General features: G+C 37.0%; 1 protein-coding gene across 1 annotated transcript; it reads right to left on the minus strand.

The window, feature by feature from the left end:
* Nucleotides 1–2,123: 2,123 nt before the first annotated feature.
* Nucleotides 2,124–2,590, minus strand: LOC102249223 (phosphoglycerate mutase 1). Its single transcript, XM_005885646.2, has one exon. The coding sequence runs from the start codon at nucleotides 2,565–2,567 to the stop codon at nucleotides 2,139–2,141; it is 429 nt and encodes a 142-aa protein (XP_005885708.1). The 5' UTR covers nucleotides 2,568–2,590; the 3' UTR covers nucleotides 2,124–2,138.
* Between the last annotated feature and the right edge of the window lie 10,115 nt (nucleotides 2,591–12,705).

The following is a 12,705-nucleotide window of genomic DNA, read 5'->3' on the forward strand; positions in this document are numbered from 1 at the left end:
TGTATGTACTCTAAAAATATAACATCTAGGCATATTTCGACATGTCAGTACACTTTATTAATAGGTGCCATATTTCAAAGCATTCTGAAGCCAAACTTTTTACATACTCCAACACAAGCCTGGTTTTCCCTGACTTTCCAATCTTTGCTCTGAATACCATATCTTGCTTCAGGCTTTTGCTCATTGATTATTTTCCTCTTTTAAGAGCTTTGCACCCTTCTTATAGTTTCCATGTCTAGCTCAATTTCTGTTTAAAGGTTTTCTTCACTATTTCTGGGTAGAGTGATCACTCCTTTCTTTATATATTCTTTATATCCCTTTGTTTTTTAGTCTACAAAAGTGTCATATATATTAAAGATATTTGAAGTCCTAAAAGACAGAGAAAAAACCTTATTTTTTAATCCGAATTGTGGTATACAAATGGCATTAATAGCCACAATTGTTCACACCTTCCTATGTTGAACCCTCAATAATGCCCTCCCACACTGACTCTGGCCTTGGCCATGTGCCTTACTTTGACAAATGGAGTGGTAACCAAGAGAGCATTTTGAGGGCCACCTCCATAAAAACATGCCCATGTAGCCTGTAGTAAGGATGTGAAAGCAGAGCCAAATGACTGCTCTAGGGGAAGCCTGCATCCAGATCAGCTCCCAACTAGTAGTCAGTGTACCCCAGTCATGTGAGTGAGCCCTGCCAAGACCAGAAGGATCGTCCATCTAAATTATTAAACTACAATTTTGTAAGACAAAAAAATGTTTATTCTTTTGAGCCAATGGATACCAACATATTTTATTACACAGAATTTTTATGCCTTTAGACAACTGATAGCTGGAATGCAAACACAATAGCCTCACAGGACTTGCACATGTTCAAACTTAATAAGGACTGAATGAATGCATTTTAGATTATGCTTAACTATGACTCCAACATATGTATACACTGGTTGGAAATAATAAGTGAAGAGAGCTGGCTGCTTTGAGCCTGTAATATGCTAAGATAATTTTCATTTTCATTCCTTTTACTTCTTATCACAAATATGTGGGGTAGCTATTTTTAAAGCACCATTGAAAAGAACCGGTGTTCCCGTAGTTTGCTCTGCATGTTTGCTGGGTTACAGAGGTTGGTGTGGCAGGGGTGGCAGGTTGGGAGGAGAGGAAGGTAAATAAAGGACAAGTAGTATCAAAACACAAACAAACAAACAAAAAAACACAAACAAACCATTATATAGATAATGAAATTTAAGCTGGGAGTGATACATATAACCCATGAAGGTAGAATAAAGAATTTAAAGAGATTAAATGGAGTTTAAAATTGAGCATTATTATTCCAGTATATCTGGGATTTTACCAACCAAACACCAGATTTTAAACTCTATTTTTTCTTACATTTTTGACAGGAGAATAGAAAGCAAAATTGGGGAAACTGGGATATGTATCACTTTTTTTTTTTTTAATTAAATCTTTATTGTTCAGGTTACATTTGTTCCTCTTTTTTTCCCCCCCATAACTCCCCTCCTCCCAGTAAAACCAGAGCACAAAATACAGCTGAGAGCCTGCGAAAGAGACAATTATTATCCTGCCCCTTTCTCCCCATCACCCACTACTAGGAAACCTAACAGTTCAAAGAAAATACAGAAAAGGAGAAAAAGGCTCTTCCCAATTCATTTTATCTTACAATTGGCTTAGGAAGGACCTACACCTATAGATAGGTTTTACAAACTATGGCAGTGGAGATATAAAAAAAGGTATAAATTGTTTTTACATAAACAATCAACTAAGTCTTTTAACAAGTGAAGGCCATTCCTTGGAGAAAGGGGATTACATATAATTTATGAAGTGTTTTATCATAAATTACAAACTCAATAGGACTACACCACACTAATAAAAGCTAGAGTGAGGCCCAGATGCCCTGGCCAGTGGAGCTGGGTGGTTAGAGTGTCAGCCCACCAAGAGTCGAGGGTTCTACCCAGCGTGCGGGAGGCAACCAATCGATGTGTCTCTTTCACATTGCTATTGCTCTCCCTTCCACTCTCTCAAAATCACTGGAAAATATCCTCAGATGAGAAATAACCCTCCCTCCCCCCAAAAAAGAGTGGCCCAGATTCTAATCCCCTGGTCCTAGGTTGAGTGACCCAAACCTCAGTTTGTACATACCTTACTGATGTTGCTGTAGAAGGGATGGTCGGGCTCCATCGGTGGTGGTGGGATATCGTAAGAGCGCCTCCAGATCTTTACCTGGGCCTCGCCATGCTTAGCAGCAGTTTCTGCTTTGTTAAGACCAGTCAGACCCCCATAGTGCCACTCATTGAGACGCCAGGTCCTCACTACAGGCAGCCACATCTGGTCAATGGCATCCAGCACAGTCCAGAGCGTCCGAATTGCTCTCTTCTGCACTGAGGTGAAGCAGATGTCAAACTCATAGCCGGCACCTCGCAGCGCCTTCCCGCCGCGCTTCGCCTCCTCGTGCCCAGCCGGGCTCAGGTCCGCGTCGTACCAGCCGCTGAAGCGGTTCTCCAGGTTCCACGCGCTCTCGCCATGCCGGATCAGCACCAGCTTGTAGGCAGCCATGGTGGCGGTTCCGAGTGCGGAGCAGACTGTTACACAGAATTTTTATGCCTTTAGACAACTGATATCTGGAATGCAAACACAGCAGCCTCACAGGACTTGCACATGTTCAAACTATATAAGGACTGAATGAATGCATTTTAGATTATGCTTAACTATGACTCCAACATACGTATACACTGGTTGGAAATAATAAGTGAAGAGAGCTGGCTGTTTTGAGCCTGTAATATGCTAAGTAAGGTTTTGTATAATTTTCATTTTCACTCCATTTACTTCTTATCACAAATATGTGGGGTAGCTATTTTTAAAGAACCATTGGAAAGAACCGGTGTTCCCGTAGTTTGCTCTGCATGTTTGCTGGGTTACAGAGGTTGGTGTGGCAGGGGTGGCAGGTTGGGAGGAGAGGAAGGTAAATAAAGGACAAGTAGTATCAAAACACAAACAAACAAACAAACAAAACAACACAAACAAACCATTATACAGATACTGACATTTAAGCTGAGAGTGATACATATAACCCATCAAGGTAGAATACAGAATTTAAAAAGAGATTAAATGGAGTTTAAAATTGAGTATTATTATTATTCCAGTGTATCTGGGATTTCACCAACCAAACACCAAATTTTAAACTCTATTTTTTTCTTACATTTTTGACAGGAGATTAGAAAGCAAAATTGGGGAAACTGGGATATGTATCACTTAAATAGCTATACTTCCTAGATGATTATAAAAAATGAGTTATCTCAAACTATGGATCACATATGCACATCTTATATAGATAAATATTTGATTAATAGCATGTTCCCCTTATTTAACAGCCCTAAGATATAATGAAAAAGAGATTAAATGATAGCATAACAATCTGATAGCAAAGTTTATGTTCATGTCAGGATTGTAACAATGGCCCTTGTGAGGAAGAGGATATTAAATGAGTAAATACGTAATAAGTTTTAAAACTGATTTTTAGAGACTTTGTACTAGGCATTTTTTATGATACTTCTCTTCTTTGAAATGCAGTTTGATGATATGCAAGGGGAAGGAAGCCTATTTGTAAGTGCATTTACACGTTTATCCGGTTTCCAACATCATCCTTCACATTTTTATATTGTTCACCAAATTTGTTACCAAGTGCTTAATGTATGTCCAGTACTGTCTTTGGTACCAGATTTATGGTTATGGACAGAACAGATACAGGTCCATACAGGCTTATGAGTTAGCAGTATGCTAGATAACTCAGCGAAACAAGGGAAATGTATAAAATGTGAAATAATTAGAAACCATGGGAAAATTATCATTGTCCATACATAATATTTTCTCCATAGAAAAATAAAAGAAAATAGATAATTTAGAATAATGAGAGTTCAGTAAAATCAGTGGATACAATAGCAATATACAAAATAAATTTCATTACTATGTACAAGAAATAAATTTAGAAAAAAATACATTTTTTTAAAAACCAATACATTTAGTCATACTAGCCAATAATAATACATGATACTTACTACAATAACTCAAAGAGGATGTACAAGTCTTTTATGGAGAAAATTATGAAAATTCATCAAAAATCATGAAAGACCTTAATTAATTTAGAAATATACTTTAATAAAGCATACAAAGATAAGTTACATAAGATATAAACTGATTATAATCACACTCAAAATTCCTGAAAAGTGATTCTACAATACATACAGATAATCTAAAAATAGCCAATATAATTTTGAGGAAGAATAAGAAAGTGTGTAAAAAATATTTGTGTGTGTGTCTGGGGCGGGAGGCGGGGGGCAGTTAACAATGTTTTATACTAGTTTTTACTATTATAAAACTATATAATAATAGGAATAACTAAAATTATTGAGGGGTTACTAAATTCAAGGCATTGTTATAAGTTGTATGCATTAATTCATTTATATTATAAGTAACCCAAAGAGATGTAAAATCAAAGGCAAAGTATGATGGTACCCAAATTATACATTAAATAGCAGAACCAGGAATGCCTATAATCAGTCCAGCTTGCATTCTTTTTCTTTTATTTTTAAATCTTCATCCGAGTATATTTTTCCATTGATTTTTAGAGAGAGTGGAAGAGAGAGGGAAAGACAGAGAGAAATATTGATGTGAGAGAAACACATCGATTGGTTGCCTCCTGCAGGAGCCCTGACCAGGGCCCAGTCTGGGGAGGAACCTGCAACCAAGGTCTGTGTCCTTGACCCGAATCAAACCCAGGACCTTTGGTCATCAGGCTGATGCTCTATCCACTGAGCCAAACAGACTAGGGTCCAGCTTGCATTCCTAAGTGCAATGCTGCACTTTCTAGTGTTCTTACAAATATAATGTAATTTTAGTATAGGAATTAACTGATTGGTAGACAATAAGAGGAGCCCCAGAAACCATGTTCACTTGGGCATGATAGGAAGAGAATTGTAATCAGCAGCGCTGAGATCTACCGTCAAACATATGAAGGAGTTTTTCATAAACATTTTAATGAAAGATTTTCTGGTAAACACATTAATGATATTAGCTCATGAGAAAGGAAATGCTATTTCTTTGTCTAGTGTGTCTTATGTACACCCAATTTGGAATCTATGAATTTGGGGGTTATGGCTCCTTAGGCTATGTAACTTTTAGGATTTAAAATGGAGATGTTTCATGACTAATACAGCTCTCATCTTTGTGAGTTGAAGAGACTGCAAACAGGTGTAGAGATCTCATACAATAACCAGGGCCTACCTACCTTCAACATATCAATGATTTGTTTGCTCGGATTTCTCAGTTATTAATGTCCTTCAAGTTATTTTTAAAGCTTGATGCTGGGTCAGGAAACATTTGTATACATGGAGACATTTTAAAAAATGTTCTTCAGCCATTGCATTTAATATAAAAATGTGGTAATACCCTTACATGTCTATAAACAGATTGGTAAACTTTGGCATATTTATACAATGAAATGCAATATAGAAAATAAAATTGAATGACTAATGCTACATATGTCAACATGATTTAATCTCAGCTTTTTTAGAAAAAATTGCAGAAAGATATACACTTTGTATGTTACTATAATAGGAAAATAGGTATATCTTTAGGCTCATAGATATGTGGTTAAAGTATAAGCATCTCTATGAAATTTATAAATGAATTTCAGAGGCAAGTTTGTGTTTGAGTAGGGTAGGAGAGAAATAGAATTGGGAAATTTTCACTGAAAACTCTAACTCTACTGATATTTTATGCTTAATCTGTATATGGTATTTTGGATCTATCTTGCCTTATTTTCTATTTTTTATTTGGCTTAAATGTTTAATAAAAAATCATCATAAAATACACAAAGTAAAAGAGGATGCTATTAAACATTCAAGTTGCCACTGAAGCTGTTGGCTAGAAGAGAGGGAGGCTCTGTTCAAATACTCTAGAGAGTCTTTTGTTTTAATGACCATAAGGTTTTGGAAGTGGAGTTCTTGGCACTCAGATGGCTACACCTTCAGAAAGACTAAATGAGATAAATATATTTCCCACACAATAATGACACAACCAGAGAGCTTCTCAGTTTTAATCTAAAATCTGGATTTTAAAAAATCAGAAAAATTAAAAATTCTGACCTGTATTTTAGGGAAATTAAGCATTTGATTTTGAAATTTTGAACCCACCTTGCCAAGAAATATTGGAGGCAGCCCTTTGAGATATTTATGACATATAGGTCCCACAGATAATATAAAAAACTGCTTTGGAATGGCATCCTTCTGTGTAGGCAGCACGGTAAATGAGAACAAAATCCAAAATTACAAAACACACGAGAAAACAAAGAACTACTAGTGAGAGTCAACATACATGAGAAAAATGATCAACAAGGTGTCCCAAAAATTATTTCATAGAAACAATGAAAAATAGGCATAAGGATATTACCTAAACACAAACAATAACACTACACATGATAAAAAGATGAGAAAAATAAAAATTTGAATACTAAAGCATGGGAATAATAAATCCAAATAATGCTACGTTTTAAAATTCTGTTTCTGGCTATATCCCTATATCCAGAAAATAATGTCTGGTATAAAGGTGGGTATCAATAGTTAAAATCCTGAATAGAAGGATGAGTAAATCAGCTCATAAGTTTTAATTCAGAAGAAATGTCTGGGCTAGAAATATATATGTGGGATTCATTGAACTATAAATGATATTTAAAATGCCAAAATTTATAGTCAGAATAAAAAGAACATGCAAAAAAAAACAGGAGGAGTTAGGAAGAAAGCCACAAGTGTGCCATTAGTATAGATTTCTCTTTCCAGACAATAATAATGACAAAGTACATGCCTTTTCTCAGCACCAGTCTCTCCTCTCCCTGCCCATCCCATAAGCACACACTTTCTTAACATGGGAGGGCCTAGTAATTCTCCAGCCATGATTGATAATGTTCCCAAATCTTGCTTTTCCCATGCTATATTATACAACCATAACCTCAAGTCCCCGAATCACACAAGGGGAGGAGTTGAGGCTTTCTCCAGATACAATTGCTGACCTGAAAGGATAGGGCTGAAGACAACATCCTGCCATTATCACTTTTTTTTTTTTGATCCCTGGCCTCTAATCACACTGGTGGAAGGGCTGGTTCTTCCTTAAACATGCAACTTAAAAACATGAACATCAATTGTTGGAGTACTGCCACAGTTTGGCATAGGGACCTGATATGATAGATTATTGTAAGAGCCCCCAAGAGGGTATCCACAAAAGGAATCCTGTCTCCAGGAGTTATCTCTAGTGAATGGGGTCCCAAAACATGTGTTCCAAATGTTAGATCTGTCTGAGAATTTTCCCTTGTTTGCTTAGCAAAGTCAGACAGTCTACCAATTTACTCGAAGAAATAGTACAAAACATGATATTGAAATTCTGCATTTTTATGTGGATTAATCTCCATGTAAACATTGGCTAACACCCTAGTGAACTTTATTTTAGAATTTCAGCAAGGATGAAGGGAGGAAAAGTCTAACTTGAGCTTTCTCTTCCTCCTACTTCCCTCCCTCTCTCTTTTTTCCTCCCTCTATTCTTCACCTCTTTTCTTCCCCCACCTGTTTCTCACATAAACACATATATGCACCTGAAGACACAATCTCAATCATCAAGTACTACCGAGTAGGCACAATGTGAATTGAACACTGCAAAGAAACTAAGACAATAAAACAATAAAAAAAAATTCAGACTTGGAAGCTGAATAGCATGCTATTAAACAATGATTGGGTTACCAAAGAGATCAAAAGAGAAATTAAAAACATCCTAGAAACTAATGACAATAAAAATACAACAATCCAAAATCTATGGGACACAATGAAAGCAGTCCTGAAAGGGAAGTTTATAGCTCTACAGGCCTACTGCCTCAAAAAACAAGAAAAAATGGTAGTAAATCATCTAACTCTACAATTTAAAGAATTAGAAGAAAGAGAGCAAGAAAATCCCAGAATGAACAGAAGGAAGGAAATAATAAAGATCAGAGCAGAAATAAATGACATAGAGAAAAACAAACAAAAACAATACAAAAGATCAATGAAACCAAGAGCTGGTTCTTTGAAAGGATAAACAAGATTGATGAAACTCTAGCCAGGCTCACCAAGAAGCAAAGAGAGAGGACCCAAATAAAATCAGAAATGAAAGAGGCGAAATAACAACAGACCCCACAGAAATACAAAAGGATTATTAAAAAATACTATGAACAACTGAAGTTAGAATATAATTAAATTTAGAATGTTCCATGAGATATTTATGAATTGCTAACATTTACCAAATGTTTATTCTTTATCAGACACTGCTCCAAGTATTTGTAATTATTATCTTATTTAATCTTCACCTCAATTATATAAGGCAGATAGACATTATTTTTCTTCATATTTTGCCAGCTGAAGAAATCAGGACCCAGATGTTTGAGTTCTTTGTCCAAGATTATATATCTTATATACAGGATAGTTAGAATCTTACCAGAGTAGGCTTGACTCCATAGCTTTGGAGTGCATGCTAAAAGACCGGCTTCAAAGATCATAGGGTGCTTTTGTAGGAGGAAATAGCATTTGAGTTCAGTTTCAAATAATACATTATCCTACCATATATGAAATAGTCTTAAATAATGACACCAATATTACTACTAAAATTGACCATTGAATTAGTTTTAAAATATTTTGCAAATCTATTTGTTCTTATACATCCTTGCAATATGGTCATATGCACTTGAATTGTAAATATAAATGTGGGCCTTTGTTTCTTTTCAAAAACATGTACATGCTTACTTACTTATGTCAATTTAAAGGGCTTAAAAGAACTAAGTACCTAATAGCAGTAAGATAATTAGCATGCAGATTATTGTTTCTAAATATCAAGAAACTGGAGCTACTTGAGTAATGGCTGATTCTAGGTCTGGACAAGATATATACAGGACTAATCAATATTCTTGCTCTACAAAGCATGGAAAATTTTCAAAGACCAGTTGGTCATGCAAAAATACAGAAGCCAGCATGAAGGGGCTCGCTCTAGCCAATCCTAGGACAATTTCAGCATTAAAAAAGTTAATATTATTTATTGAAGCATTGATTAATGAAACCCAGGAGTTTATAAATATACTTAAAAAAAAGAAAAAAGCAAAAAAGGAAAAATAACTTTTTGAACTCTACTGGGCATAACTTGGGAACTATGCTAAGATACAGAAATATAAAAGGAAAAAATTAAACATCTATCCTCTGTGGGTTTTTTTAATGAATTGCATTTCAGAGTAGCTCATTAATAAGAAAATTCTCTTTAGAGAAGAAAAGTTGAAATAAATAAGTGACTGTTTTGCAACATTTTTAAAAAATATATTTTTATTGATGCCAGTGAGGAAGGGAGTGGGAGAGAGATATATAATCATCAATGATGAGAGAGAATCATTGATTGTCTGCCTCCTGCACAACCCTACTGGGGATGGAGCCCGCAACCCCAGGCATGTGCTCTGACAAGAATTGAACCTTGACCTCCTAGTTCATAGGTCATTGCTCAACCACTGAACCACCATGGATGGGGCCCATTTTGCAACATTTAATAAAATAAGTAATTTAGTCAATAAGCATTAATAATTACAACAAATAATTGAAACATTTATAGTAAGGAATTTTATGGTGGGAGTGTGATGGATCATTTTGTGTCAACTTGTCTGCCACAGAGTGCTTATATGTTTGGTCAAAGATTCTGTATGTCTGTGACTGTGTTACTGAATGAGATTAACATTTGAATCAGTAGACTCACACAGATTGCCCTCAATAATGTGGGTGGGCCTCATTCTAAAAGTTAAAGGACTGAATAGAATAGAAAACCTGAACTTCCTCCGAGCAAACTCCTCCAGCCTGACTGCCTTGGAACTGAGATGTCAGATTTTTTGTCCTGCTTTCGGATTCAAAGGCAGGGCACATCAGCTCTTTCATGTCCTCAAGCTGGTTAGTATTTTACTGGAGCTATACCAGCTCTCCTGAGTCATATTTCTGACTACAGATCTTGGGACTTGAGAGCTTCATAACCATGTGATAAGATTTCTCGATAGATAGATCTAGGTTTAGATGATAGATTATAGATATATAGAGATAGATGATATAGGTAGACATATATTATTGGTTCTGTTTCTCTGGAGAACCCTGACTAATACATATTTTGGTACCAAGAGTGGTTTTAGAGAAACAGAAGTTAAGGATTAATTTTCTAATTCATTTTAGGGATCCTGGAATTGGGTCTTAGTGTGATAAATTTAAAAATGCTAATTAATCTATTTCCAGTGGTGAAGAAAACACTGATAGCCAGTTGCATGATCTAGCTATAGAGATTAGCAAAATATCACCATTGGATACTCCTAATCAACCAATTATAAGATGCAAGGATCTAGGTGACTGTGCATATGTTTGCTTTCAAACATTTTTGGCAAAATAATAAAAGCAATGAGATTGGCTGGTTATTTCCAATAAGACAGCATAGGGATGTAGGCCGGGATTGAAAAATATTGAATGGCCAGGAAGCCAAGTTAAGACTGGGTAGTCAGAAGGAATGTGTGATAAGCTGACCATGAAAATGCCACCACCTTTCATTTCCTCCTCAAAAATGCAGAGGTAGCTGATCTTATCTCCTTCCAAGTTCATGCTTACACTACTGACCCACATGCACACTTGATCAAGGTTTGATCTATATGCCCTTCCTAGGGTGGCAGTAATGAGTGGTCCGTCTTCTTGCCCCCACAGCACAGGCACCAACATAGTTACTAGACAATGCAGCGGGGAAAGGAAGTCACCCACTGTGAAATAAAAAATTCTGCAAGGCTGCCTTTTTCAAAAAGCCTTCATTTCCATGTAAGTCCACTTTGTTCTCAGCTTATAAAAGCAGCACAGCCAAGCAAGCCGCTGAGCAGTTCAGAGGACCTTAATTTCCTCTGTGCTGCCTCCCTTGTGCTTGAGCATAAGCTTAATAAACTCTGTATGGATATTACTCTGGGGTCTCCTCTCACTTTCTAACTTGGGGAACTCAAGAACCGCAATGCTGGAAACACAGATACCACTGAACAAAGCGCAGACTCTAATTCTTAGTTCAAGTACTGTATCAATGACTGGAAAGTTTTTGTACACTAGAGGCCCGGTGCATGAAATTTGTGCGTGGGGGTAGGAGTGTCCCTCAGCCCGGACTGCACCCTCTTGCAATCCGGGACCCCTTGGGGGATGTCTGACTGTTGGTTAGGCCTGATCCCACAGGGATCCCTGCAGAATCAGGCTTAAACCAGCAGTCAGACATCCCTCTCGAAATCCAGGACTGCTGGCTCCTAACCGCTCACCTGCCTGCCTGCCTAATTGCCCCTAACCACTCGCCTGCCTGCCTGATTGTCCCTAACTGCCTTTGCCTCAGCTCCCCGCCATGACGGCTTCGTCTGGAATGACGTCTGAAAGGTCATTCAGCTGTCCAGTCTAATTAGCATATTACACTTTTATTATTATCAAAATCCTGAAGGAGTCCTCTTTGGAATTCAAAGGCAGCATATTGTTCACTTGGGTGTGTTACTCTTGCCCATTTGCCAAATCCCTCAAAGATCTGCTAGTTTTGGGTGGGGCCCAGAACAAGAAGAAACTACAACAGTTCCAGGCTGCTGTGCACCCTTCTCTGCTGCTTAGATCATGTGACCCGCACATCTAATGGTAACTGAAGTGGCAGTGGCAGCTAGGCATGACACTTGGAGTCAGAGGAAGATTTAAAAATCTAAGCTCAGCCTCAAAGTATGAATAGTGTTGTCATTGGAAAACAAGAAGAATGAGAATGAAAGACTAAAAGAAGAAACTACAGTAATGTTGGCAAGGTTAAAGAAGGTTTGGCAGTGGTAGAGATCGTAAACTGTGACAAGGACGTTGACATGCTAACTGAGGCTTATTTTAGAAGCCTCAATTGTCGTGTTCAGTAATGTAATACTGTCTTGTCAATGAGGATCACTTTTTTGTTTGTGTGGCTGAGAATGATAGCTGTCTTTCCTTATCTAAGCTCTTCTTCTTTCTTTAGCAACTAAACTCCTATAGATTGGCTACCTAAAACAAAAATTACATATCCTAGCCTCCCTGGCAGCTGGATGTCATCACAGGACTACGTTACCCCTGAAGATACAGAGGCAGAAGTTCTGTGTGCAAATTCCAGGAAGTGTCCTCAAAGAAATAGGTCATGTCCTTCTTTGCCATTTTCTCTTCCTCATTTCCTGTACATGGATCAGAAATCTGGACTTAGAGTGTCTACCTTGGACAATGAGATAAAGGCTGAATTGTAGGGATGACAAAATAGTGATCTGGAAGTAGTCTGAATTCCTGAGAACTTTATGGAACAGAGCTTTGAATGGCTTTAGCCACTAATGTGTCACTTGCAGCTGAAACTAAGCTAGAGACAAATTGGTTTTGTTTGCTTGTTTGTTTATTTTGTGGTTATTGTTAAACCAGGGAATGATTGAGTCAAATTTTTGTGTGCATAGACCAGACCAGATAAAGGAGAGATTTTTTCCAAAAAAAACACAGGTAAGATATAATAAAATTCTAAATTAAGACCACTGACAACAAGGTTCATGCCTGAGCATAGATGAGCAGCTATATGATTTTGAGTATAGGTAACTAGAATAAGACTGAAGCCTCTA

The sequence above is a fragment of the Myotis brandtii genome, unplaced genomic scaffold (assembly GCF_000412655.1).
Source record: "Myotis brandtii unplaced genomic scaffold, ASM41265v1 scaffold92, whole genome shotgun sequence".
NCBI lineage: Eukaryota > Metazoa > Chordata > Mammalia > Chiroptera > Vespertilionidae > Myotis > Myotis brandtii.